General features: G+C 33.3%; 4 protein-coding genes across 5 annotated transcripts; all 4 read right to left on the bottom strand.

Moving 5' to 3' along the window:
• Positions 1-181: 181 nt before the first annotated feature.
• Positions 182-8753, bottom strand: LOC110608547 (F-box/LRR-repeat protein At3g48880). Its single transcript, XM_021747801.2, has 2 exons — positions 1049-8753; positions 182-923 (listed from the first exon to the last, which is right to left on the bottom strand). The coding sequence occupies exons 1-2, from the start codon at positions 1420-1422 to the stop codon at positions 350-352; spliced, it is 948 nt and encodes a 315-aa protein (XP_021603493.2). The 5' UTR covers positions 1423-8753; the 3' UTR covers positions 182-349.
• A 959-nt stretch (positions 8754-9712) lies between these two features.
• Positions 9713-11877, bottom strand: LOC110605521 (probable DEAD-box ATP-dependent RNA helicase 48). Its single transcript, XM_021744139.2, has 2 exons — positions 10877-11877; positions 9713-10411 (listed from the first exon to the last, which is right to left on the bottom strand). The coding sequence occupies exons 1-2, from the start codon at positions 11691-11693 to the stop codon at positions 10386-10388; spliced, it is 843 nt and encodes a 280-aa protein (XP_021599831.2). The 5' UTR covers positions 11694-11877; the 3' UTR covers positions 9713-10385.
• A 4175-nt stretch (positions 11878-16052) lies between these two features.
• On the bottom strand, positions 16053-20556 carry LOC110606802 (tetraspanin-10). 2 transcript variants are annotated; one of them, XM_021745793.2, is made up of 11 exons: positions 20007-20553; positions 19476-19588; positions 19316-19370; positions 19155-19210; positions 17971-18018; positions 17453-17501; positions 17253-17336; positions 17099-17166; positions 16768-16893; positions 16608-16683; positions 16053-16350 (listed from the first exon to the last, which is right to left on the bottom strand). In XM_021745793.2, the coding sequence occupies exons 1-11, from the start codon at positions 20058-20060 to the stop codon at positions 16285-16287; spliced, it is 795 nt and encodes a 264-aa protein (XP_021601485.1). In that variant the 5' UTR covers positions 20061-20553; the 3' UTR covers positions 16053-16284. The 2 variants fall into 2 exon arrangements, with proteins under 2 accessions (XP_021601485.1, XP_043809845.1); XM_043953910.1 differs by lacking the exons at positions 19155-19210; positions 19316-19370 and having other exon boundaries at positions 20007-20556.
• An 825-nt stretch (positions 20557-21381) lies between these two features.
• LOC110609275 lies at positions 21382-27087 on the bottom strand. Its single transcript, XM_021748739.2, has 14 exons — positions 26692-27087; positions 25813-26473; positions 25456-25591; positions 25258-25378; positions 25089-25178; positions 24662-24961; positions 24484-24591; positions 24078-24149; positions 23731-23817; positions 23416-23487; positions 23230-23319; positions 22851-22958; positions 22271-22339; positions 21382-21906 (listed from the first exon to the last, which is right to left on the bottom strand). Exons 1-14 carry the CDS (start codon positions 26953-26955, stop codon positions 21832-21834), a joined length of 2253 nt encoding a protein of 750 aa, XP_021604431.2. The 5' UTR covers positions 26956-27087; the 3' UTR covers positions 21382-21831.
• Between the last annotated feature and the right edge of the window lie 226 nt (positions 27088-27313).

The raw sequence follows: 27313 nt of genomic DNA, 5'->3' as shown, positions 1-27313 counted from the left end.
TACATTCCAGCTAAGATAAGCCTTTCTGTTGAAATTTCAGAACTAACTTCATTCTGGATGACCTTTGTAACTAATAACTGTCATGATAGTTATTAACTACCACCATTCCTCGGATAACCCAAAGAGGATCATTTGCTTTACTGTAAAATAATAGTGCATGCAGTGCAAGAAAATGGACATCTGAAAAGGAAAACAACTTAATCATTGCTTGTTAAACTAGAGTAAGTTTCCAATTTAACATAAAAGTCCAATGAAGCCTTCTTTTATTTCAGCATAAGAAGTTTATTTATTGACCAACAGGAAGTAATCCTGCTTAGATATACCCTGAGATGTTCTCGGCACACTTTGCTCAGACGTCAAAACAACTTTCCTCGTCTTCTCGCCAATCCTCCCCATATTCAATCCATTTGGGGCATCCTGAATCAATCAAGACACGCCGACACATTATGCAAGATTGTGTTTGACACCAGCATACGCCTTTTAGCTTTGAGGCCAGTTCAGCTAATGTTGTGTCACGCACCCAACACATTACAAGAGGGCCTCCAGAAGGATCAAAAGCTGCAGGTGGAGGAATATCTATGAAAAGCATGTGAGCTACATTCAGCACCTCCAGGTTAGGAAAGAGCATTAATGTGAGTCTCAAAGCATCTTTGTGTACTATTGTGCACCTCAAACTTAAGACCTTAAGATTTGGGAGATAAATAAACAAGGTCTGTGCGAAATCAGCATCAAAAGGGGACATTATTTTGAGTTTGGTGAGCTTTGGACAATTTATACCAATTATCTGCAGGAGACTAGAGGGGAAATAATTGCATGGAAGCGTTAGGGACTCGAGATTTTTCAACTTCCGGATAGCTGCACTGAATCCATTTGCAGTGATTTGATTCCAAGCTGGAAGAACAAGTTGTTTCAGCCTAGGACACCTGCAGAAAGGAGATCAGCACAGATAAAAAATTCAGCCCGCCTAGATGGATTCTTCTTTTTTTTTTTTTTTTCTCTCTTTCTGTAAGGTAGATTAGCAACATGGAGCGAAAGCAGGAAACAAAACCTTTCAGCTGCAAAGATCAAGTGTTCATCCTTGATATGTGCATCAAAATGGAAAATCAAGCACATAATATTGTTCCCACCGAGAATTAATGCACTGTTCAATATTTGCATTAACCTCGTACTTTGCCAACTATGCAGTAAAGCGCCAAGGTCCATTGGGCAGTCAAAAGAGTACTTCAATCTTGCCAAATCAAGGGTAAACCAAAGGAGTGGATTGCAACATGCAGCACGCCATGAATGACAAACAAGAGAAATGCTTGAAAGCAGATCCATAGTGCTCAGCTTCATAAATATGTAAACTAGAACTTCATATTCCATATTTGCCCAGTTCCTTGAACTTGATATAGCCAAGCCTTTGCATTTTTTCTTCTCCATCTGTTGAGAAAAAACAGCAAAAGGGAGCAACGCAAAAAAAAAAAAAAATAGAGGAAACTTTCTTAGCTAGATAGCAATCCAGACATAAAAATACACTTGACTGAAAAATCAACATCTCAAGAAAAAGATGATGCTAAGCTAATAACTACCATACGAAAAAAAAAAATTGATGCAAAACAGTCATAACTACTTGTGAAACTGCAATCAGTTCAGAAGAAATTCTATAGACAACAACTATTGTGCAGATCTTATGCATGAATTGATAGTCAGGATTCCTTAAATTAATTGTTCCAAGGGCTTGGCTTGTTGAGCCCTTCCAAAGTTTTAGTTCACAAATTTACAGATGATAAAAAAAATGTGAATATATTGAGGCTCAGACGCCACCGAAATTTATCATGCCACGTATCCATTGCATTTCCCTTTGTTCTTATTAAGCTGTTAAATGTCTGCTAGGAAGCTCACAGCTATTGATATTAGTGCCTGCACTCTTCCATCAAAACAATCTAAATTACAAATGAAAAGGACCTTAAAAAGGTCAAATATGATGGATTATTTGACTTGCACGACTGACACGTTGATTTACCAATCATGTTTATGAACATGCAACATGGAAAACAATGATAGGAGACATTATGTAGCAACGATTCTGATGTGTCAAGACTTTATTGTTGAAGAAGTTTCCATGTGGAATGTATTTTCATGTCAGCTAAATAGGATTTGATATAGACAACTGTTTGAACAACATTACTTTACTGAGCAACATGAAAAAACATGTAGTCAAAAGTAATTCAGCAATGGAAGTTACTATTAGTAGTTGAGTGCATTCAGCACAAAATGCATGCTACAATGAAAAGAAATGTACACGTTAAGAAGATAAGAACCTAAGCAATAATTGTACAGCTAACTCAAATAGCTAAGGAATTACATGAGATGCTTACAGGACACAGATGCCAGGTGGAATTCAACAATTTAAGGAATATATACATAATCTTTTTATTGTGTTTAGCTATAATAACAGAAAGAATGTTTAACCCTTAATGTGTTCGATTCCCCATAAAGCAAAGCCATGAAGACTTTTTCTTTTTACTGCATCATGAATATTATACATTAATGGAACATTTTAGGAGCAATTCAAGAAGCAGCAGTGCTTAACAAAAACAAAGGAGAAAGAATGTATAGCAGCAGTGACACAAACCAATTCTTTTGTCATACTTGCTAGAGGTTGAAAACTATGAAAAGTGATCATTGAGGTCAAAATTTTCTTTTGCCCGCAAAAAGTCCCCAATATAATCAATAGTTTACTAAGGTATATATCAAAGGCTTGTTCCAGATGCCAAATTAATGGCATTGAGCATTTTGCCAAAATGTGAATTCTACCTATAACCTTTGCTGTGAGAAAAACAATATTTTCCAAAACCGGGATAAATTTATCCAAATAGGCAAGAAAAAGTATAACACCTCTAGTTATAGTGGTGGTTACATGTACAGCTACAAACGATAGTAAATAGGAAAAAAGTTCTATGATATTGCCACCATGAGCTGCAGTAAGGATCATAACATTGTCAATGATGTGACATGCCTCTACTATCATGGTCCATAAGAGTACATTGATCTGATTACTTCTACTAATAGTACAAGTAAAGCGAGATTATATAAATTTAACTCACATGTCCATATCCCCTTACAACCTATGGTGGAAAAGATATACTTTTACGAATGTATAAATTCTTCAAAGCTGCAATTGCCATTATCAAGCAAGTAGAAATTTATGTATAAAATACTCCTTTTTATTATGTTAAGAATTTAACTTTTTATACTAAATTTTATTGTGACAGGTATCATCAAGTATTGATAAAAAAAAAAAAAATTGAAAGACAAGTAAGAAAAGCAACAAGAAGGTATATACTTTTTTTATATAAATAAGAAGTATGTTTTCCTCAGATTTAGAATTTTATATTATTATATGATTAGATTTATTTTGCAATGGAACTGGATATTCATTAGATACAATATACTTTTGAACAACGTAATAGCTTAAATCTAAGTATAAAATGAAATTTTATAAAAATAGAACTCCAATACTTTTAACCTACATTGGACATGATAATACTTAAAATTAGTGATGTAAATGAAAGAAAATAATGGTACGTTAATTTATAGTATAGCAATGTAAATGATAGAAAATAAAGGTATGTTAATTTATAGTATATCTATTTCTATTTCAGAAGTATATTATATCTAATAAATATCTATTTCCATTTTTATAAAAAAATCTAAATATATAACACCACAAAATTCTAATTATAAGGAAACCATATACTTTTACCAATACTTAGGGGTACCTACAAAATAATATTTAACATAATAATATTAAAATTTTAAAATTAAAAATAAAAGACATTTTACATATAAATTTTCACTTACCAGATAATAGCAATTGCAACTTAAAAGAAAGTATGAACTCGTAAAAAGAAAATCTTTACCAGTGTGGGTTTTAGAGAGGACGTGGACATGGGAGTGAATTTATACTCTCCCTTTACCTCTACTATAGTAGAGGCCGGTCAATCAGCGTATTTCTACCACTATTGATAGCAAAGGCAAGTCACATCAGCATACTCTTACCATTAGTTCTTTGACCCTTGGCAGCTCATAGTGGCAGCACCATGAGAGCTGAATTATTTTTCTTTTTTTTTCTTCTTTTTTAAATTTTACTGCTATCTATAGTAGAGTTGCATGTTACCACCACCATAACTAGAGGCATTGTATTTTTTTCTTGCCCACTTGGACAAATTTTCCATATTTGGGAAAATATTAAATTTCTCACACAGCAAAGGTATATAAAAAAAAAATAACACTTTTGGCAAAATGCTCAATGGTGTTCTCTCTTTTAATTAACAGACACGAAGCTAGCAGTGAGCTGTGAGTAATCTACACATAAAAACTGTAAATCTAAAGGTTTCAGTATAGGAATTAATAATTAGAAAGTATTGACCTACACCAAAGCTATTTAGGAAAATCCAGGATTCAAAGGTCATTCAAGTTGTAAGAACTAATTTGAGTTAGATGGGAAAATTAGACAAATGCAGAATACAGGAATGCAATTATTTTCATCTTAAATGTAAGACAGATTAAAATCTACTACACAGTTCTAGAAAAATACTAAGAATTAGAAAAGCCATACCTTATGGAAATCATATTTGAAGGACACAGATGCAATTCCTGGATGCAACCAACAATTCTATGGGTTTTTTTCCCCTAAATGTAATGGTTTTTTTTCCCGTAAATGGAATGTTAAACCTAACAACAGTTATGGAAGGGAAGGAAATATCCACACCATGAGGTGTAAAAATGCTCCATAACAGATGATCCATGACTACTTAAAATGAAATCCAAGCCCTTAAGACTTAATATTACTGCATTCCTCCATTTGTTTCCTTCAGATGGTAGTACGAATTGTTGGAGAAATACATGTCTTGGTAGAATTTCATCTCACATGTCAATCACACTGTAAGATATATTCTCACATTTGCTCTACCTCTGAAAGATTGACGGTGGAACACAGTTGTTTATATCCACATTAAAGATAACTGCTAAATAATGATTTCTTTCAGAAGTGTACCAAGCCATGTTGTCCTTCAGGGTATGTCATGGCTGCCCGCCATAAATTCACATAATCTGTTAGTGAAATCCTAATTTTTGACATTTTCAATTCAAGAATTGCTTCTGTTAGGAAAAAAAAAAAAAAAAAAAAGAACTGCAAACACTAATAGAAAATAATCTCTAGTAATTCTTTTTTCAGACAGTGAATGCAATGTTCTTCAAGAAAGAAACTTGATTTTTTGTTTGGCAGTAAGAAACAAATCTTTTCATTTTAAAATTTTGAATTATTTTCCCACAGTTTTCTTCACTTTTATGCTCAAAGAATTCATTATATTGAACTTGGGAAATGAACAAGAAATACAGTTTTTATCTGTTCTTCCCAGGTAAAGACACCTTATGCTTCGTTGTTGTAAATCAGATAATATAGATTAAAGTAGCTAGAAATAATGACGTTTCCATTTTCAATTATGATATTGACAAAAAAGTGCAAGGACCACCACAAAAAATCTATTATAAGTGCCAAAGGAAAAATGCATTTACAGGAATTCTTAATAAATAACTGCATTAATCTTAATAAAGTAACTCTTTCCCACCCATGTGATACAATTCAATGTTTCCTATGCAAGATATATAGAGATCGCAGTCATACTGCAAGACAACAAAAAGAAAAAAAAATAGCTTAAACAGATTCCAGTAATTTGTTGTCAATAAACAGTCTCAAGTACACATCAAGGACTTTGATAAAGAATCCTAAGAAGGCTTTAAAATTATACAAAAACCTTTGAGAAAGCTAATCAGACATCATATTATGATTTCTCAGAACAAAATTTTTTCTAGCAAATGTAAAGAAATATTTTTTTTAAATGAAAAATTAATGATCACGATTTGAATTAGTTCACTTTCCTTTTATGGGAACTATCGGCAGTAAATGATACGGAAAATCGCCCTCAAAATCAATGATATCTATCAATAGATAACAACTCTTATTATAATTGCCATATTTTCGTATTTAGAGCTTCATGGACCTTGTATTTATGCTAAAAAGTAAATAGAAGATCTGAGTTAGTTTGTGGTTTTAAAGACTAGGTAGACAAGTCAAACTTATCCACAACGAGAACTTTAACTTTCAGAAAGAACTGAGATAAATTTGACTATTGAGTCACATGAACGTTCACACAAACAACTACGAGTAACCTAACAAAATACTCAGAGATTACGGGAAGGGAGGGAGGGAGAGAGAGAGAGAACTAGGGAAACTGGCTGGAATAAATTGAGAAATTTGGAAGTCATACAGAGTATAAGAATCATTTTAAACATGCTCTGGTTAGTTGACAGATAAAATGAAAACCATTTTGATGATATTCTAGTAACATAACTGAGACAGAATGTCATGCATCCACTAAATAATATGCCTTTTCATTTGTTACCACACTTAAGAAAAGAAAACCTTTTCTTAGTTGAGATATTTCAAAAAGAAAGAGCTGCAAATTCATAACTAATCCCTAAGGCTTTCCCTTTTCAGTTGTTACCACACTTAAGAAAAGAAAATCTTTTCTTAGTTGAGATATTTCAAAAAGAAAGAGCTGCAAATTCATAACCAATCCCTATGGCTTTCTCCAAACAAGCACAATGATGGTTGATAAAGAAAATACGTAAAAACTAAATGTAAATATGTAGAAGGTTACAGAAACAACAGACTCAGACACACCACAATGAAGGGTTTCGTGCAATCAAAGAAACTGAAAATGAAGTGCTTTTTCAGAACGTCTTTATAAAAAACTTGATTGATTATATTATTATCTGTCATTTCATTATTAAGTGCGAATCTTCGATCACAAGACGACAAACTCTCCAAAGATCAAATAAGATGGTTCTTTACACAATCAAAATTTGGCCTTAACTGCCAGTGGTACTTACATCTCCTTTCCTTTTGCTTTTTTCACAAAGAGAAAAAAATAGAATGTTCCCTCTAATGAGTAATGGGAATAAGAGAGGCAAATAAATCAACCCTCATATGAAAACAGAAAAGCAAATTATATCAGCTGAAGAATGAACTAACCTCCAGTGAGAAAGAATGCTTTGATGCTTAGAACTTTTTTTTTTAGTTTCTGCCTTTGTTTGGGAGGAGTGAAAATATAAATGAGATAATTTGATTTATACAAGCAGTGAAACAAACACATGTTCTCTGAAGTTAGTCAAATTGAAAGAGGGGAGAACAGCACAGGTCCACTTGAATAAGGGCCAATGGAACTGTGACAAGTTGGCGACTAAGGGTCCACTTTACCATTTCATGCAAGCAGATCATATAATTAATATAAGCACCCTATTATTTACGCGAACTTGAATGCCAGAAGTGCTGTGGCTGGGGAATAGTGACTCTTTGTTGAGTTTCTGTTGACACCTTGCTAATTTTCATAACCCAAATCACAATGTGGCTAACTTCATATGCAACAAAAGATGCTTTATTTACCAAGAAAGAAAATTTAGTTTCTTATCTTTCTGTTTCACCATTTATCTATTTTCTTTTTCTTTTTCCATCTTTTCCAATATAAAATTAATGTTCATGTTTCAGAGTCTGAGAATGTAACTTTGGTCTTGCAGCTTTCGGGTTATCAATTTTATTGTACTAAAAAACAGAGTTGTGTGTACCTCTCTGTTTGTTTAGGAAGGTAAGTACTGAGATATCAACTTTAAAATGTTTACCGTTGGATTTCCTCAGATAGCAGTTATAGATAGCAATAAATCTGTCATGGCAATTTTAAATATCATATTACCACAAGAATCTGATTTGTCATTTCCATGTAATTCCCTTTCCAACTATGGTGCAGTTGTTTTTTTCCTTTTGAGGTTTGTTCATTTTGGTAATTTGAAATTAAAAAAAAAAATACCTTATTTGTGTTGACAAGGATTTGATGAACCTGGACGAGTGGGTTGGTTCTCAAAAATTTAGTATTACTGGACCCTTCATAAGTGAAGTGACCAAAGTAAAATTGACTTTGATTTGCCTGATATCAATGGAAGATGAAAACAAGGGAATTTGTTAATTTCTCACGAAAGCAACTGTGATAGTGAAAATAAGGGCAACGGGTTCATCATAACAGATCAAGTTCAAGCAATTCATGGCTAAATTGGTCTGGTCGGAGGTATATATAGATTCTGTTCTAAGATATAAAGGCCACATGTTTAATTCTTGTTATTAAACAGTGAACATTTCAAGGAAAAATGTTAATCTTACAGCTAGATCAACGATGAACAATATTTTTTATTATGCTAAGGCCATGTGAAGGAGACGAAACAATAACACCCACCAAGGATATAATAATGATCCCTCCACAAAAAATATCTTACAGAACACTCGGATTTTCTAATGGATGAAGTTCAAATTTTCATATTGGAGGTGTAACACTTTACCTTTAAGCTGAGAAGATCAATCACATTAGCACAGAACCCAATAGGCAACTCTGCTAATGGAAAAAATTGACAGTTCTTTCTATTATTTCTATGCATATAAAGCTCTAGTCATCTAAGTATTCACTTCTAGCAACTGTAACAAAGCAATCCAAAATTGACTCTCAATAAGATTTTTCACATGTATTATCATTTTGCATTCAAGGGCTTCCAAGTACTTGTTAGAGTCGAGGAGTTTAAAAAGGTAATAAGCTGCTTTACTTTTCATGATTCAAGATCACATCCAAATCTTAAGTAGTTAATAATAATAATAATAATAATAATAATAATAATAATAATAATAATAATAATAAATGTTTTTAAACCCAATCCAATCTTTTCAACGAGAGCAAAGAGTTAAGGGTTTAAGATTCAACATGGTTGAACTAGAATTCAATCGTAATATTATTAAATAAATATTATAAAATTAATAATAATGTTTTTATTATGATTAATGCTTGTGTACATTTTTTACAAATAATTATTAAAATAAGTTCACTTAAAATTCCAGATATTTTTAGGAAATAATTTAAAATTTTAAACAATAATATTCAATTATATATAATAGAGAAAAACTTAGAATTAAAATTTTATTATAACAAATAAAAAATAAATATTACTATATTAAAATTATATAAAACAACAAACAGAAAATTTTAATATTTAGTTATTTATAACAACAAATAATTAAGACTAAAATTTTATAGAAATAAATTTATTTATAACAATGAAAAATAAACCTTAATATATTTAAGTTATAAAACATAATAAATATAAAAAATTATGTACTTTTATATTGTATAAAAATTAAGTAAATAATTTAAATTAATATACTAATAAAACAAAGTATTGACATCATCGATCATTAAATTGCAAGTGAATTATAAATTACTTTATATTAATATAATATAAATTATATTTATTACAATTTTAGTTAAGAATGATTGTTGTAAGATAAAATCACAAGGAGCCTGTAGATCAATTGGTTGTTGATGCAATTTGACTTCTTCTTTCAGTGATCGGGCTGGACTATTCAGTTCAAATCCAGCCGGGTTGTCCGGTTCGCCAGTTATCTGGCTGGTTCAATCCAGTTTTGTGAAAAGAGGGTTTGCTTGTTAGACCGAAACTGACCAGGCTCCAGATTCTGGTTAACCTGGTCCAACCGGCTAGTCTGGGTTTAACAACCATGATAATAATAATAATAAATTCCATTCAAAAAATAATAATAAGATATGGAAAAGGTGCAGCTCAAGATCATCAACTAATCAATCTATAAAATCATGAAGATGAACATACAACATTGCATAAATCAATTCATGGTGGTACAAAGTGAAACCACCATTAGATCTTTGTTCCTTATCCGAACCCTATCCTAATATATTAATCAAGTGATGCAAATTAATGCAACAGGAACTCTTCAAAATGGCAAGACAAAGCTTGGAAGACCTTACAGTACCAAGAAAATAAAAAAGGAAGCAGCCTAGCAAGCATAAACATTTCAGGCTGAATAAAAGTTGAACCTGGTCTTTTTGCAATAATTCTCAGTCCCTTTTCACGCTAGCCGCAGAAAATAAAAAAGGAAGCAGCCTAGCATGCATAAACATTTCAGGCTGAATAAAAGTTGAACCTGGTCTTTTTGCAATAATTCTCAGTCCCTTTTCACGCTAGCCGCATGATGCAGAAGTTAGTATACCTGGCTCCCAGTTATTGTCATGCTCGAATTTGTATGCCAGGGATGTCTTTCAAACCCATCTTTAGTACTGTTTTCCTGAACAAAGGAGGGGGCCTTTGTAAACCTATTGACTGAGAAATCGATTAGCTATATCTCAACATGCATTGTTTTGTCCCTGCAGATTTCCCTGATTGAATTATGATAACCTAGCCAAACATGACATCCTGCTTCTTTGACACAACTATCAATCTTTGACATGGAATCCTTCACCTGAGAAAGTAAATCACCTTCAAAGGTCAAACACAAGAAACAAGCACAAATTTATACCCTACTAACAAGTAGACACAAGAGACTAAAATCGTGGGAGACATGCAATTGAAGGTGTTTATGGAATTTTCTTCAAGAATTTGACATGGTTTAGGTGGTGCCAATATGACATGTCAAAATATGGCCCAGGCTTAGGCACAATATAAAGATGGTAACTCTGTACATTCAACGGAGAAGACGTAAAATTAGCTGCATATGTCAAGAAAAAGGCAATCCAGTGGCATTATATTCCATTGTTATGACATGCATCCAGCAGTACATAATCAACCCCGTAGATTGTCCAGTTGCTGGCACAACAATATAGATGGCTTTATGCACTTGCAGAATGAAAATTATGAAGATATGAAAAAACATCAAATTCTCCGGCTGCTAACAATCACTGATAAAAATAAGTACCCCATCACTTACCTTCTCTGACAGAGAATCGATTCTTCCTCGCCTGTCTCACTCTTTTCTCCATCATTTTCAGCCAACTCGCAAAATCCGACTCCTTCTCAAGCTCCTTCAGTGGAACTCTTTTCGTTATTTTCGTATCATACTTCCTCAAAGCAGCTCCATTCCAGATCTCCCCTTGCCTTTCCCCCTCGTTAAAGGAATCAAATCCATAATTTTCATCCTCGTCATCGCTGGAAGAACTCGAAGAAAATGCCATGTTATATGAACATCTCTGCACTGAATAATCCCTTGCTTTGATGTAATTATAATCCTTGCTAAAACTTTGGCAATTATGCGATTCATTACGAGCCTCTAACATCAGTTTCCTCAAATCAATGGGCGAATTGATCGATCCCGGCCGTTGATTCAGCCCAATGGATCTTGGCCTTTCAATTGATTTGGGCGACGGAGTTTTCAACGGACCATCGTTTTCATTCCATAAGTCTTCAGCTCCTTCTGTCATGAAACGATCAGCAAGGGCTTTGATTTGGTCCTTGGGGGTCATAGGGCCGTAAGAAGTGTCCGTATCCGAGTTGGGATCCAGGTCAGGTTTTCCGGCGAGTCTGGCACGGAGTTGAGAGCGGATTCGGGCTTGGTATAGTTGTTTCTCTTGGTCGAGTAGTCTTTTCTCTTTCTCCCTAGCTCTTTTCTCGTGGAGGCGTTTCCACTGCCATTTGTTTAGGCCGCCAGGGAAGGTCCGTGGACCCCCACCCATAAGCCGAGCAAAAATTCGGGTTCGGAGTTGGTCTGAGATGGTTCTGGGAAGTTGGAGGAAAATTGGGGACAGCATGGTTCGCACCAGAGGAAGACGAGATGAGCGGGAGAGTTTAGGGTTTATGCCCCAGCGGAAAGAGCTTTAGTCATGGGTTTTGACTTTTGTCAGCTTCTGCTTCTTATTGAATTTTAAGGGGACAAAACTTTTTTAGCATAATTTTTCATTAATTTTTATAAATGCAAATTCAAATTATTTCTCAATATTTTTTTTACCTAATATGGAGAGGTATTAAACTTTTAATCAAAACTACAAAATCATATAACTTCAACAGCATTAACTTATAAGTAATAATGATCTTCCAAACGAAGACATCAATTGACCATTTTTTTCTCATACTAGAGGTTAAAGCATTACCCTCTCAAGTAGAGTCTCCGAAACCCTCTCAAGTGGAGTCTCCGAAACAATGTTCATCTCTTAAATCTCATTCATTTCTAGATTCTTATCAATATTAGGAGTAGAAAGATACGAAAATTGATTCTTCACATAATCACATTAGGAAAATCGAGGTTATCATTGGCATGAGTGTTGGCATGGTTAGAAAGCCACTTTATTCAAAACTAAAGAAAAAGAAAAATTGGTAGAAGTAGAAGTAATATCTGTCTCAATACCTTCAGCACCAGGTCTCATTGGATTTTTATTGGCAAATCTTTTAGTTTGCGGGCCACTAGAGGACGGCCCAACTCGGAATGAGCCCTTATCAATAGTATTAGAGGGGGTAGTCGCATGGGCTCAACCTTTGGAGGAAAGACATATGCCGATTGATTTTAATAAAACTTAAATATCCTACTCTTATATTAAAAATGACATAATTAAAAAGTTAATGGATGAAACTTATATTTAATTGACTATTATTTTCTAATTTATATAAAAAATAAAATGGAAAAAATATAAGATAAAAAGATTATTTTTATTATGACATAAGTATAGTAAACCAAATATAACAAAAAATTAAGTGCAAATTAAAATAAATAAAATGAAATAATAAATTTAAAATAAAGTAAATTGTGAAAAATAAAATTAATTAATATTTTGTTTAAATAGCAATATTTAAACTCATGTGAATTATAGATTTTAAATTACACCATTTTACTTATTAACAATATTTTAAAGTGAATTTAAAATAATAATAATTTATAAATTATTCACACTTCTCAGCTTTTATATATATACCAGAATAATATCAAGGAAAGCTACAGCAGCAGTATAAAAAGGAAGACAAGGCAAATCAACAGCAGCAAAAACCACAGCCACAGCAGCAGCGATACCAAAGAAAAACCAAGTTAGGATAGCAACCCTGCACAATAAAGAATGAGAAGTTAGTAAGAAAACGTCATGGAAAAGATAAGAAAAGAAAGCAAAAAAAATTATAGAAGAACAATTTGAAAGACAACCATACAGATAAAATGACTTGCTATTTATAGAAAAAAATAAGTACGTAACCTTTGAATCTCTGAGAAAATTTTACAATTAGTGATATCTTGCCAAATTTAGAAATAATTATAGAAGAGCGACAGATACTTAGTATGTAACTAAAAAAGTTAATAAATTTATATTAAATGATCAATTAACAATTAAATCCATTAAAAGAGCTAATAATATTTTGAATAATATTGAATGAGTATTTATATGTCATATCTAATAAACTACCCGTAAAAAAATTGAAAAAACAAACAATTAAAGCTAAATAAAAAAAAAAAACAGTAGCTAAGATAAAGCCAAACCTCCAACGGAAGCTACGTCTGGAATTACTTACCAAAGAGAGTACCAGTGCATTAAGACATTTTTGAAACAAATGGAGTCAAGTCGACGCTAATAGAATACAAGACCCATACATAATAATACACGGATATTAAAACCAAAAAGAAATTTCAATTGCACTACTCAGCACACAGCAACGCAAACAACTTATCAGTGATCTGAGGAAAAACAACAGTAAAGAAAACGATGCAGAGATAAATAGGCAATAGTGGCCAAAGCAAGAAAAAATAAAAAGAGCTTCAATACGCGGCCATTAAAAGAACAGACGGCAAAATACAAAGACCTGCGTACAGTCGCGCCCTCACAAATGCACGACAGTGCATGGATGGGGAGAAGAGAGAAACAAGTCATGGCCTGAAAGTTGTGGCGGTGAGCAAGAAAGGGGCTTTCAAAGGCGCAGCGATGAGACACCGCAGAGGAGAACGCCGGTGAGCAGACGCGCATGGAGACGCTGAAATAGATGAACGAAGAGAAGATAGAAACAGGGTATGGGCTGAATCTTGGGCAGTGAGCACGAAGCGGAGTTTTTGAGGGCGCAACAGTGAGATATTGTAGAGGAGAACGTTGTGTAGACGCACGCAAAGGCGCTAAAATACTTGGACGGGGAGAAGTGAGAAACAGGAGGTTTCAGAAGGCGCAAAGGTGAGATACTGCAGAGGCAGACGCTGGTGGGTAGACGGGCGCAAGGGCGCAACCATCCCATGGAGAGATGACGGAGCGACGAGAGAATGGCCATACACTGTCGAGAGAAGGAGCTAACAGCTCTGAAATAGTTTCTCAATGAAACACTGTCGTTTCGATGAAGGGAAAAGACGATGGAACCGGGTAAAGTACACTGTGAATATGCGAATGGAAGGGTAATTTTAGAATTACAAATTATTTAGGGCAAAAACCGAAGACGCGTGAGAGAGAGGATTAGAGGATAAAGGAATCAATACACTGTTCTAATTGCTACCGTTCATAGATTGTAGCAATTAAGAATCCATTTTTATTATATTATATATATATATATATTCAACTGCCCCATAATTTTTATTTATTTTATTTATTAATATTTTAATTAAAAATAAAAATTTTTTTATTAATTTTTAAATTACATATTTATATATTATATATATAAAAGCTAAAACAAAAGAACAAAGTGGTACTCTTTTTATTTAGTATTTTATTTTTCTAATTTTTACAAATTTTTAAAATTCCTTTCCTATTTTTCTTCGTTACTATTGGATTAATTGAAATTTTGTCAAGTTGAAAATTTATTATTAATTAATCTATTATTAGTTATTAATTATAATTTGGGAAATCTAAGTTTATTAATTACATCTATCTATATCCATACAAATTTTTTTATTTTTTATTTCTTATTTTTCTTCATTATTATTGAATCAATTGAGATTTTATTAAGTTGAAACTTTAATATTAATTAATTTATTATTAATTGTAACTTTAGAAATCTAAATTTGTTAATTACATTTATATCCATATAGAAAATAATAAGCTATATTTTTGTATATTTTTCCTTAATTAAAAATACTAATATCTTGATATTTATTTTAAATAAAATATTTTTAATTTTCTAATCATTAACTAAATAATTGAAAAAAATCTTATGCTTATTAATATTCAATTACATAGGAGAAATATTTTCATGTGCTATATAGTTATTTAAGCTTTATATGTATATTTCCTTATTAAATAAATTAAAATTGTTTTTTTTAAGCAATAAATTAAAATTGTTATAATATAAATAAGTTAGATTAAAAATAATAAACTTAAAAAAGGGTAAAATTTAAAAAAAGGAAATGCTTGGAGATTTTTATTTATTTGATTTAAAAAAGTAAAAAATCTAATGAAATTTATTACTTTGACAATATAATGAATGTATTCATGTATTGTCTATTTAATTGACTTTATATGCATTTTTCATATTATGCTATGTATTAAAATATAAGATAAAATTATTTTATTAAAATATCAATTAAAAATTTTCTGCAAGTATTTGATTAATTTAATATTAAATGAAAATATTAAATTTTATTAAATATTAAGAGATTATTTGAATTATTGTTTAAAAAATAAAAAATTATATTAAAAATAAGATAAAATTGAATAGTCAAATTATATTAATAATAATATAAAAAAAAGTATCCACGGGAGAATATATATATATATATATATATATATATAAATTTTAATCCAAATTCACCCATCTGTTAAAAACTATCCAAATGGTCTTGCCAAGATTCGAACAGACAAGATAAATAAGAGAAAACAAAAGACGAAATTGAAAAGCTGAGGAAAAAAAAAAAAAAAAAGAGAGAATAGAGCAGTAGACTAGGTAATAGCTTTTGGGCTGGGTTTAGACAATGCAGGGGCCAGAAGCATAGCCAGAATAATGAGCATTGGCCATGTCTATCAGGAAGCTTAAAAGAACTCTGCCTACTTCTCTTGCCCTGTAGATTGGCTATGTAATGCTACCTGCTACTCTTGCAATCCTTGTTTCTGCTCTTCTTATTGGAAGTTTACCCCAGTTGGAAAAAATACAGATGGTTACTAATTTATAAACTAGTCTATCAGATATCACAAAATCCATGCAAAAGTCACTTGAAAAGTATGTGATGAAAAAACTTTTTGACATTTTTACCAGTAGATTTGTAAATTTCACATGATTACAGGCATTGCTTACAGACAGAGAGGGCCACAGGCCAAAACTTCCAATCCAATACACAACAGAATTTACAACTGCTCCTCTCTCTCCCTTCTTCCAACGGTGGAAGAACCTCCACTAGACTAATCATTATAATCTCAGGAAAAATAAATGACTATCGTTTTCAACAAAGGTCATCTTTCAAGCTTTAGAGTGATTCGTAGCAGCATTTCGTCTTGCACAGCATCCCACAAAGTAAATCATTGACTGGTATTTTCAGAGCATATTGAACAAAAGTTTTGAAAAAAAAATGTCAGAACAACACTAAGATATTATTAGAACAGAAATATGAATAACAGAATCATCGTCGAGGTTTATTTAAACAAATAAACCATCAATGCTAATATTTTGTGAGAAGAATACCTTAGTTCAATCCATTACACAAAACGAGAGCCTTTTCACTTTCAAAATAACACAAACACAAAATGGAAAGTTAACATATGTGATGAGAAGAATTGACTTACCAAGATGACAAATAAAATCACATTAAAGATTGCAACCACTCTCCACTCAGTTTTCATGTACTGTGCAACTCCAGCCCTGAAAACATGATTGAAAGCAAGTATAAAGCATCCTATATAATGGAAAACAGAAGTGGAAAACTCATTTAGAAGTGATATTTACTTGCAGGAATCACAATTATAGCATTTGGTAGCTCCTGAATTTTTGTAAAGTTTGCAGTCCCTGTTGGAGCTTATTGGATGGAAGCTCAAATCGTAATATGAAGCGCTGACAGCAGGGTAACCACATCTATGAAGCAAGTTGAACAGAAGTAACATCTTAAAACTGATTCTCAAGTTTATCAATATACTATCAGCTATCATATAAAAGTCTAATAACATCGACAAAAGGAACAAGGGAACATGTTATCTCACTAATTTCACATGATAAGTAAAGCACACTTGAAGATTTGCACAGGAAAGGAGAGGGGGAAAAAATCAACAGAACTACTCACTCAGACGGTGGCCTGCAGCAACCAGCTTCGATAGGGGTCAGCTTTGCCGACTTATACTGCTTAAGGGTCTGCAACCAACAAGTGAAAGCACCTAAATTTCTGTTAGGAATTTGGATATCAATGAATTATCATCATTTGAAGCTAACTTATGAACCTTGTATTTCTTGGATAGATTATTGCAGTCATCAGATTTCACAAGACAACTCTTCAATCGCTTCCAATTTTGAGTATCATTCAGCTGAAGTGAAGAACAAAGTTGAACACAATTGCAACATTTTAATTTATATTGCTGTGTGCACCAAAAAGTAGACACGCATCAGATCCATACACTGTTGATAAGGTAAATAGCTTTACCTGTTTAAGAAACCATGAGCTAAAATCCTGAAGTTCATACTCCTTATACCTGAGCAGACAAGTATATATCAGTAGCTGTCACCCACCAATTTGAGTAGGCCATGCATGCTGTATTCCATTACCCCTCATTTGGCACGATTGGTTTTGCAAGAAAATATTTCAAATGAATTCTTGTAAACTCATGCAAGATTTCTACAATGCAGGTTTTTCAAGTTAAAAAGAATTGAATTCTTTCCCTCCAAATAAGAAAATTATTAGAAAAGAAATCAATTGAATTGAATTGTTGCGAAATTCTTATTTCCAAACAGAGGGTTAAATATACTGTTTTACAAACAAGGTGAAAAGGACTTTGGGGAAGGAAAAGGGGAAGAGAGAGAGATATTGGAAGATCGGACGGAAAATGATGTTACCATATGATTTTATTTTCATTTTACCCCTTGTTGCTTTCAGTAAGATTTGAGGAATATAAAAATGAGAGATAAACACAGACAACAGTTTTCAAAATTATGTTTTCTTACCTCAAACCAGGGGCATAATGACCAGATCCATTATTTGTCACAATAAACCTATAAGAAAGTCAAAGAAAATGCAAACATGCTTATTATAAGTTCCACACAAAAAAATCATAATATATGATAAAATATGCAAAAGATATTACAACATGAATCCATAAACTTTTCAACTGCTCTTTAACTGGACTCTTAAACGACGAAGAAGAAAACATAAATTGTGTGTTTTTGGTTTAATATGGGTTTAGGATAAAGCTCTGCTCTTGCTATATATGATGTGATACAGCCAGCAGTCTCACATTTTTCTCGTACTAAAGCCTTTTGCTGGTCATATTTCAAATAATGACAATAGAGATTTGGTGGTTGAGATATAGAAATGACTTGAAGAGATTTTCTTTTTCAGAGAAAAATCGCCCCAATTTAAGTGAAAGATATAACTTCCCGAATCTAAAAAAACAAATACTCAACTTACAGATTAAATCAAGATTATTTCCAAGGCCCAGATGGAAAAAGTTCCCTTTATCTCATTCTCATTATATCACCTATCACATCTCTAAATATAATCTCTTTTATTCCTAGAGCATTCTAAGTTCCAACTAAAATTTCACATTTCACTGCTAGTTCTTACTGAATTAGCCTCTTAATGTAATGTTATCCTACAAGTATGACTATGCGTACACCCTAGGGATACTGTTTATGATCAAGTGAAAAGTAAGGAATTTTAATACATCCATGAAATTCAGCATGCATAAGTCAATCCTAGAACTATGAACTTTTTACTATAGAAGCAATAAACATCTGTCTCAGTAAAAAAGAATTCCTTTTTTCTAACAAAAGAAGCCACAACACAGGTATCATTGATTCTTCCACTAATATCCAAGAAGAATTTCTGAATGTGCCATCACTGCCCATGATATCAAACTAAAGTAGCAGAAGACAAAAGGAGCTTATACCAAATAGCAAATTTGTTCTATCAAGAGGAGTAATAGATGTAGGAGTCAGAACTACTCCCAAAGCTATATGTTTCCAATGAAGCATTCACAAGCAAACAGCAAAATATATTGGACAATCAAACTCATGAATATAAAAGATCAAGACTCAAATGTTGAAGAAAATAAAGCAAGAAGTTGATCCATCTAACAATCCTATCATCTAATCTAGAAAATATATTGAGGACCACCCAAAATACTTACGCCAATACTGTGAAAACCAGAATAGCCACCAAAATGATGCACAGCATAATCAGATACTGTAAGCAACCAGTCAAGGCATGTCCATAAATACTAAAGAATAAATAAATTATTGAATTTAAAAAATTGCAGACAAATATCAGAAATTCATTTAGTAAGGATACAATCCACAAAAGTATAGAGTTGTTCTTCAGTGCGCCCAAGAAGCCAATTATTGATCTAAAAATCAAGAAAAAGACAATCTATAACCATTTACAGGAAAAATAGAAAGATAAATGGCAAAAACATTCATCAATTTGCAATAACAGAGAAAGGACACCTTACATTACAAATATGAAACCTCCAAGGCCTAGCACAGGGAGAGTGAGAGACCTCCGGCAGCTGTCGTGGTGTGTGCTCATCCATACTCCAAAAATTATGACGGCAATAGCTAAAAGCTAAACAAAAGGAAGCAAGCATGATCTCATAACACAATGTTATACAACAAAGACAATATTTTTACTTCTAGTACGTTTCAATTTAGCGAAAAACCCAAAAAATTTGAGCAAACCCATGTATCCAGGTATCTTCAAATATAAATTTAGCTGAAGTACAAAATGTACGGACAGCATTAGAGCACGAAACAAACACTAATACAAGGAAAAACCCAATATATGAAAAGTAGACAGAGAGAAAACACCCAAATTTAAACAAAATGGCAGGAAGGATTAAAAGGAAAATCAAGCAAATAAGACAGAAAAAAGCAAACTTCAACTCAAACAGCTTTCGGAAAATGAAGCACGAGCACTCATTACCTCTGAGAGCTGAAAAGCTCAAAAAATAAAGACCAAAAGAACGAAACAAGAAAGAGCATACCATGGTGAGTAAGTTGATCCATCTGATCACAAAGTTGCTGGTGCCGATACCCATTTTCCCTTTCCTATTTCAGCGTTCTTTCTCTCTCTCTCCCTCTGCGAGCTTCCACTTGAAGGAAGAAGAAAGAGGGGAGAGAAATCAGAAATAGAAGCTTTTTCAACTTTGCAGAAAACAAAGAAAAGGGAAGTGAGCGGTAGTAGTTCCTTGTGAGCTAGCTCTAGGGAAGTGGCACTTGCACTACAAGCAAGAAAATAGTAGGGAATAATGGAAGGAGAATGAGGGCATTATGGTCTAGAAAAATACAGCTGCACATGGTTCTCGCTTGCCATGGTTTTTCATTAAAGGACAGGACACGACACCCACGTAACAGAAAGCTGCAAATCTTTAACACAATCTATCTTTTTTCCTGCTTTCTCTCTCTCTTCGCTACTGGTCAATGTACAACGTTGACCGTGGTCATGTGATGATCGTCTAAGTCTTAACATGGACTAGTAATGTTAATAAGATAGGCTTAACATCCTTAGTATTATTTTGTATTTAACATTTTTTTGTTAGAGATTATTTATTTTAAACACCCAAAAAAACTTGTATGGCACGCACTCACAAATACTCACATAGTTATTTATATCTGAATAAATTTATGAAATTTTAAATTTTATTTTACAATCTCTAACAGATTTATTTATAACCGAGTAAATTTAAAAAATTTTAAATTTTATTACACAATGTCTAATTTCTATTTAAAAAAAAATTAATGTCATCCTTTTAAAAACTTGTTATTTCTATAACTTATATAAGAGTCTACGTTATTGGGTGGCAATAGAGAAAATCAATACATGTACTTAACAGTGTGAGGAAAATAAACTATGAAAAATAATTGTGGATTGTCAAAATAATAAGAGAAAGGATAATAACATTTATTATCCTTCGGAGAGAAAATGAGAAAATCGAAGAAAAAGTGTAATGACAGCTTATGAAATTACATTATTGCCACTTATTTATTTTTTCTCTTTCATTTTTTTTAAATAAAAATAATAAATTTACTTGATATTTTTCTAAATTTTATTATCAACAACAAAAAGAATTATTTGATATATTTTTCTAAATTTAAATATTAATTATGATGTCAAACAAAGATTTTTTTTATTTAAAAAAAAGGAGCAATTTTATCTAAAATATTTTAAGCAGTGTAAATGGGTGAGATTTTTAAAGGCTGCTTTAACCAGTGGCGACAAAGAACAGCAATCAGCTCAACCACCAACGACTTCCATCATTGATGCCGTGCCTTTCGCCGGCTGTTTTGGCCTCGACAAACGTACAAGTTTTACGTTCACGAACCTTACTTCCCTTGAAGGCTAATGGAATCTTGCTCCACTAAAGCATAAATACTGCTGCATGATGAGTACCCTTCTCATTTAAAACAGTCCTAGTCAATTGATGGATAGTTAATTAAAAGACAGAGATTAGAGCTACAGAGTCCACATAATTAAGTCTAATAAGAGAAGAAACGGGAGGAAGCTCAACTCCAGAAAGAAAAAAAATACAAAATGAAATTGAATTTTCTGTTCTGGTGTGACACCAATATAAACCTGTAATTTAAATGATTCCTGCATCATCAACTTCTTTCTACCACACGATGAAAAACTGAAAAAGCATCACCTTTGCCCTTTTCCATTCTCTTCCTCCCCATATGCCTTGTCACTGCAATGAGATTCTGCTTTTACTCTCTATCAAATCTGCAGTATCAAGGGAGCAATACAGCGCACCATCTATGTGGGCTGAATAAGGGAATATATGAAAGTTTGTGAACTTCCGAGAAATTTTGTTATTCTACTCTGTTAGTGCATGATAAAATCGTAGATTTCATTTCTTCTTTATCCAATGATGCTTCAACTATCACCTGCTTCAAATAAAGGATTTATCATCATTATCTATCTAGATCCTTTATGCTGTTAAACAGCATATAAACATGAATAGTTAATGTTTTCCTAGCTCTATATGATTATTCAATAAAGTTCAATGCAGTACTTCTTATGAGGTGAAAGACAAGGGCTTAGACATAACAACATAAAAAGTGCAGAAATTGAAACAGTTTTAGTATTGAAGTCAAATTAGAGATACTTGCATAAATACTTTGAAGTATTTATGCAAAATCAGATGAAACTTTCAATTTGCAAAATTCATCTCTGCATGAAGGGGAAGAGTAATGAGAGCATAAGTAATGAAGCCATGCAGATGCTGCAGACTAGCAATGCATTTTTTACCTCTTGTACTTTGTTTCCAGATCGAGCAAGTAACTTATACTGGTTCTCAAACATGGATGCCATATATACCTGTAGAACAAGACAGATGGATGAGATTCTTCATATATTTGGACAGACACATGCAACCAATATTTTGAAAGAACTAAAAACAAGTGTAGATCACTGTGATACGGAAGTGAAAAATTGCCACTTTTTTATTAGTTTATTTAAAGCTACATTAAAAGAGAGTATAGTTATTAACACACACGTAACAAAGAGAGAAAGAAAGAAAGAAAGAAAGAAGAGGTTGACTTGAATAGTCGGAACAACATTTGAGTAACAGCAAAACATTTGGATTCTAAGTGTAGGTTTGGAAAAAAAAAAAAAAAAGAACTTATTAAAAAAGAGATTAAGGCTGGTGAAGGGAATGATGCCAGCGATTGCTAAGAAGCAACATTTTTATAGCCTGTGCGCTACACATGTTTACAGCTCATCATCAAATAGGAACCTAAACTTGTCCATGAGTAAACTTCAACAATTAGCAAAACTACATATACTCCAGAGCTTGACAAGTTCTGCTAATTCAGTTAAAGCTAGTCACCTGAAATGTCGGAGCTAAACCAGGACTCAAGAAAAAACGGCCTTTAGTTACAGACTGGACCCCTTCAATTTGTTGCAGTTCTTTAATAAGTGATTCGACTTCAGTCCACTGTCAGGATTCCAAATCAGAGTGTCAGGGACACGTGTCAAAACATAATGTAGAGAACCAGAGAAAGGAACTGAGCAACTAATTATAGACATTCTCTAACACCCTTTAAATTTGCAAATCATGTTAATGCAATTGCTTGTTTAAATATTCAGGGACTTCCATTTTATATACATTCTACTCAAGTGTCAAAGTGAAATTCCTTCTTCATCAGAAAAAAAAAAAAGGGGGACCTTCTACTTGGCAGAAATAAAATGACAGGACTAAAACAAACCTCAGAATCTGCCTCCACCACTTGTAATCTCCCATCCAAGGAATCACGATCACCAACCACAGATTCCAAGGCCTCAATCAGTGGATCAGGCTGTCATGTGAAAATACAAGAAACAATTTGAAAACGTACAGTCAAATAAATGCATATATAAGAAAAAAAAATTCAGACTAAGTACAGGTTAGTTACCATAATCTCCTTTAATGATAAGAAAATACGTTCCATTGTGAAATCCAATTGGTGAACTTTTGCCTCCACAATCTAATACCAGAAAAGCTTATCTCAGAAGTTCCAACAGAATGAAAGAATAGGCAGCAAAAGAAGGATCAACAATGTACAAAGCATTCAACTGGGATAGGCCTTATGAGCTAACAGCAAAAAGATCTAGAACTGTCCCAGGCCAAGACTTATCCAATTTATTGTTCTGTGCTTATGACAATATTCCAGGTTAAAATAAGCAAAACTATGAACTTCAGCAACATAATGAAAACTAAATTGACATACCTGACCAACTTTAAAATATGATGCAGGGTCCAAGGTTACATCCCATGACACCTCTGTCTGGTGAATTAATGCCGGCACACCTTCAACCTACAGGAGTTTATTTAGGTTGAGATTCATTTAAAAAAGGGATAATTATGATCTTTAGATTATTAATTATCACTCAAAATTTTAGATAGTTGTACTCAAAAAGCATGGTGTCTAAATATTAAACAGCAAATCAACAAAATTTCCTTATTAAGCAACCATTAAAACAGTACTGAAATATTGCTACTAAACATGCTTTGAAGAACATGAGCAGCAATAGTCTTTATTTTAGTGTCTCGACAAATGTAACAAAATTATTTTACCTCAACAAAAATTCCAAAGTAAGTTATTTTCTTGATGCAGCATTTCACAACATCTCCGATTTGAAGTGTAGCCTGCAATAACAAATGGAGTAAGAGCTTGAAGACCTGAATTACTTGATCAAATTAAAAAAAGCTTTTGGACAAAATAAAATGAGGACACTTGAATAATATTCTGATGTCATTCATGACCAATTCCAATATGCATCTCCAATTCATTTGGAATGAGTAAGTTCAACTGAAAATTCTAGATGGGCACACCATGGATACAAAACAAGCAACCTTGCAGATATAAGCACTGCTTGATATAGCAACACTAAATGTTTTCAAGATTTTAAAATTTGGACATAGAAGTACCAAAAGACATTGATTGAGCATCAACAAATATTACTCTAGATATGTTACTCACCATGAGTTTTCTCTTCTTCTCAATCGACTCTTCCTTCTCTTTTGGCCTCAAAGAAACTATAAATTTCCTCAATTTCCGGTCAGCCATTACCACATTCACCTTAATTTTCTGCAAGTAAAGAGTTTATCAGAAAACGAGATGTACTTGAGATTCAAACATCAAACCAATTTCTTCAAACCTGACCAACAAATGAGGACAAGAATTTGAGTTTCTCTTGGTCATAAATCCTAAGAAGATCCTCCAATTTCAAATCTGGTGTAATTTCTGGTCCACCTTGTCGAGTAATTTGTGGATCCGCTCTTGAATCAGGAGAAAAGTTCTTGTCGAAGACATCATAACTGCCAATGATTCCTAAATTTTGCTTATACATTGATGGGTCTAACCCTTTCTGCTTCACCCAAGACTCAAATGCTAAAAACTTCCATTTTGCAGCAAGATTACGGTACGGCAAAAACCCTACCAATGAGCCAAAAGATACCTGTAAAATAATTGCACCAAACTTAGACAGTTAAATGAACTTGTTGTTCCATATAGATACTGTAAAATAGGAGAAAATGCAGTGCATGTCAAAGTGCATTTTCAGCATTTCTCTGCACTGTACTTACAACAAAACCTCTTGTACTAGCGCTGACTAACTCCACCTCTCCCCTATGTCCTGTCCTGAGCAGCTTTTCTGCTTTGGACCAGTCAGCATCCTACAAGTTCGTAAAATCCTAGGGTTATGGTTTAATGATGAAATTATCTAGAAGGTCTTTAAAGATATTACAATCTGACCTCTAAAGGCGATGTAGGAGGGCGGTTCAAAAGCTCATCAACATTTCCATGAGTTTCTGGATTTAAAACAGATGTCTCTGCTACACTAGCGGTTGATGCTTCCTTCAGTGATTGGTCTAATCTATAACAAAGCAACGAGTTAAAGATATGGGAATGTTTTAACAGGGAAGGGGAGATACAACATTTCAAGTACCTTACCTCTTTGGCTTCCCTTGCAGCGTAGCTTCTAATGAGATCTTGACAGGGGAATCAACAGAATTTCCATCAGATTGTACATTTATGGCAGTTCTCTGTGTACTGGGCTCAATCTTGCTCTCATCAAGTGGCTGCATTTCTTAAAAATCCAGCAGAAACATCATTTTTCTACTGTTCCGACTATAAGGAAACTTTTCTTGCTTAGGAGGCAAAAACAGGTTCTTATAAGCTTAGACCTTGAGTTTGACTCTTCAAGGTTATAAAAAGTTATAATAACAAAAGTAAAACGCCAGATAACCAAACATGCAAAAGCGGTGATTCCATCTATGGAAGGATATCATCAATAAGCAATAACATTACCTAATCTGGAATCATCTTCTAGCTCTTGATCATTTGCAACTGACCTAGTCCCAGTTTCAGAAGATTGCTGAACATCACTCAATGTATTCTCAGGCTTCTCTAATAGTGTAAAACCACTATAGTTATTCACATCCTCTTCTTTCAACGTTCTTGATCTAGTTGCATCATTGCAAATGTCGGTATCTGCATTATCCAAAGATTCTTCCTTTACACTCAATGGTTCTGGCTTTCTCAACAGAGTCATATCACTAAACTCCTCCCTGGCTTGATCATTTCTCATTTTCAAGGTCAAATTTGGTTTAATCCTCACTTTAGACCTTGAAGTAGGCTTATCTTCCACATCATCTTCAAGGAACATAGCTGGCTTTCTTAAGATAACATTAGGAACACTACGCTTAGTACTATCTATGGCTTTTCCAACTGGTTTGCTCGGCTTCTTTATGGCTGGTGCTGCTACTGGCTTATCATCAGCTGGAACTTCAAATCCGGATTTAGGAACAGGGCGGACCAAATTCAATCCATCTAATGAATTTGATGGTTTCTTATCCTTAGATACATCAAAAGGAAGTTCCTTTATTTCCACTATTTTACCCTTGTTCTTGTAAAATGATTTCTCAACTTCGAGATAAGAAACATCCGGGTTTGCCTTTCTAGCCATTATCTAGCACCCAAAAAAAAAATAGCAAACTCACTAAAATAACACCATTAGCTCATAAGAACTTCAATTTTATAGTTAGCAAGTTACAAAATATTAACCTTGACGAAAACTTGAAAATTTATAGCGGGAAGTTGCAAAATATCAATTTTCAGGAATACCAAATACAGCAGGCAAGGGAGAGAACATTCAAATATACAGAGAGAGAGAGAGGAGAGAAGGACCTTGGCAAGGGTGAGCTTGGGGTCTTCACCGAGCATGCGGCCAAACTTGAGCTCCATTTGGTCCCACTGGTCAAGGTTGGGCTCTTCTTCTTTTGCTGCCAATACAACAAATTTACTCTTTCTAATAAACCCTACTTCTCTTCTTCTACTTCTTACACCTCTTATTCTAGCTGATAACAGAGGAAAGAGAGACTTATTGATACGCAAGGAAGAGCAAGCAGTGGTATTGGTGGAAGTGGCGGTGGCGAGAGTGAGACCATCCATTTCTGGAAATTAAGGAGTAATCTCATAAGAGAGTGCTAAATAGCATTGAAATTTTACACAATCCCTGATCTTGCAAACTCGAATGATTCGTATTGTGGTTTGAGGATAGAACGGCGAGAGAAAGAAGAGGAAGGAAAGGAGGGAGCTTTATCTGCCTGGTGATGCTTACGTGGCATGTAATTGTATGATATCCTCTTAAAATGAGCCACGTTGACACTGAGATATAATATTTTTTGACACTGGGATATACGTGATAAATGAATACTTAAGCATTTTTTTTTCCGGTAAGATATTCACGCCGGAGAGTGGATGAAGAACAGGGAATTCGTCTTCTTAATCAATTTGATTCCTTTTCAAA

This window comes from Manihot esculenta, chromosome 2 (assembly GCF_001659605.2).
Source record: "Manihot esculenta cultivar AM560-2 chromosome 2, M.esculenta_v8, whole genome shotgun sequence".
NCBI lineage: Eukaryota > Viridiplantae > Streptophyta > Magnoliopsida > Malpighiales > Euphorbiaceae > Manihot > Manihot esculenta.
Note: the sequence above shows the minus strand (reverse complement) of the source record. Positions and strands in the feature narration are given on the sequence as shown.

Bases quoted from the DNA above. Each gene is read 5' to 3' on its own strand.
- LOC110609275 (XM_021748739.2), bottom strand. From the start codon at position 26,955: ATGGATGGTCTCACTCTCGCCACCGCCACTTCCACCAATACCACTGCT. The intron at 25,179-25,257 runs GTCAGATTGTAA...ACGAACTTGTAG, and splicing joins CTCCTACATCGCCTTTAGAG to GATGCTGACTGGTCCAAAGC. The intron at 24,592-24,661 runs GTTTGAAGAAAT...CTTTACTTGCAG, and splicing joins TGTCCTCATTTGTTGGTCAG to AAAATTAAGGTGAATGTGGT.
- LOC110608547 (XM_021747801.2), bottom strand. From the start codon at position 1,422: ATGGAGAAGAAAAAATGCAAAGGCTTGGCTATATCAAGTTCAAGGAAC. The intron at 924-1,048 runs GTTTTGTTTCCT...TCCTTTCTGCAG, and splicing joins TTGATCTTTGCAGCTGAAAG to GTGTCCTAGGCTGAAACAAC.
- LOC110606802 (XM_021745793.2), bottom strand. From the start codon at position 20,060: ATGGGTATCGGCACCAGCAACTTTGTGATCAGATGGATCAACTTACTC. The intron at 17,337-17,452 runs GTAAAGCTATTT...TCTTCACTTCAG, and splicing joins GCTCATGGTTTCTTAAACAG to CTGAATGATACTCAAAATTG. The intron at 16,351-16,607 runs GTAAGTCAATTC...TGAAAATACCAG, and splicing joins TGATTTTATTTGTCATCTTG to TCAATGATTTACTTTGTGGG.
- LOC110605521 (XM_021744139.2), bottom strand. From the start codon at position 11,693: ATGCTGTCCCCAATTTTCCTCCAACTTCCCAGAACCATCTCAGACCAA. The intron at 10,412-10,876 runs GTAAGTGATGGG...TTACTTTCTCAG, and splicing joins TCGATTCTCTGTCAGAGAAG to GTGAAGGATTCCATGTCAAA.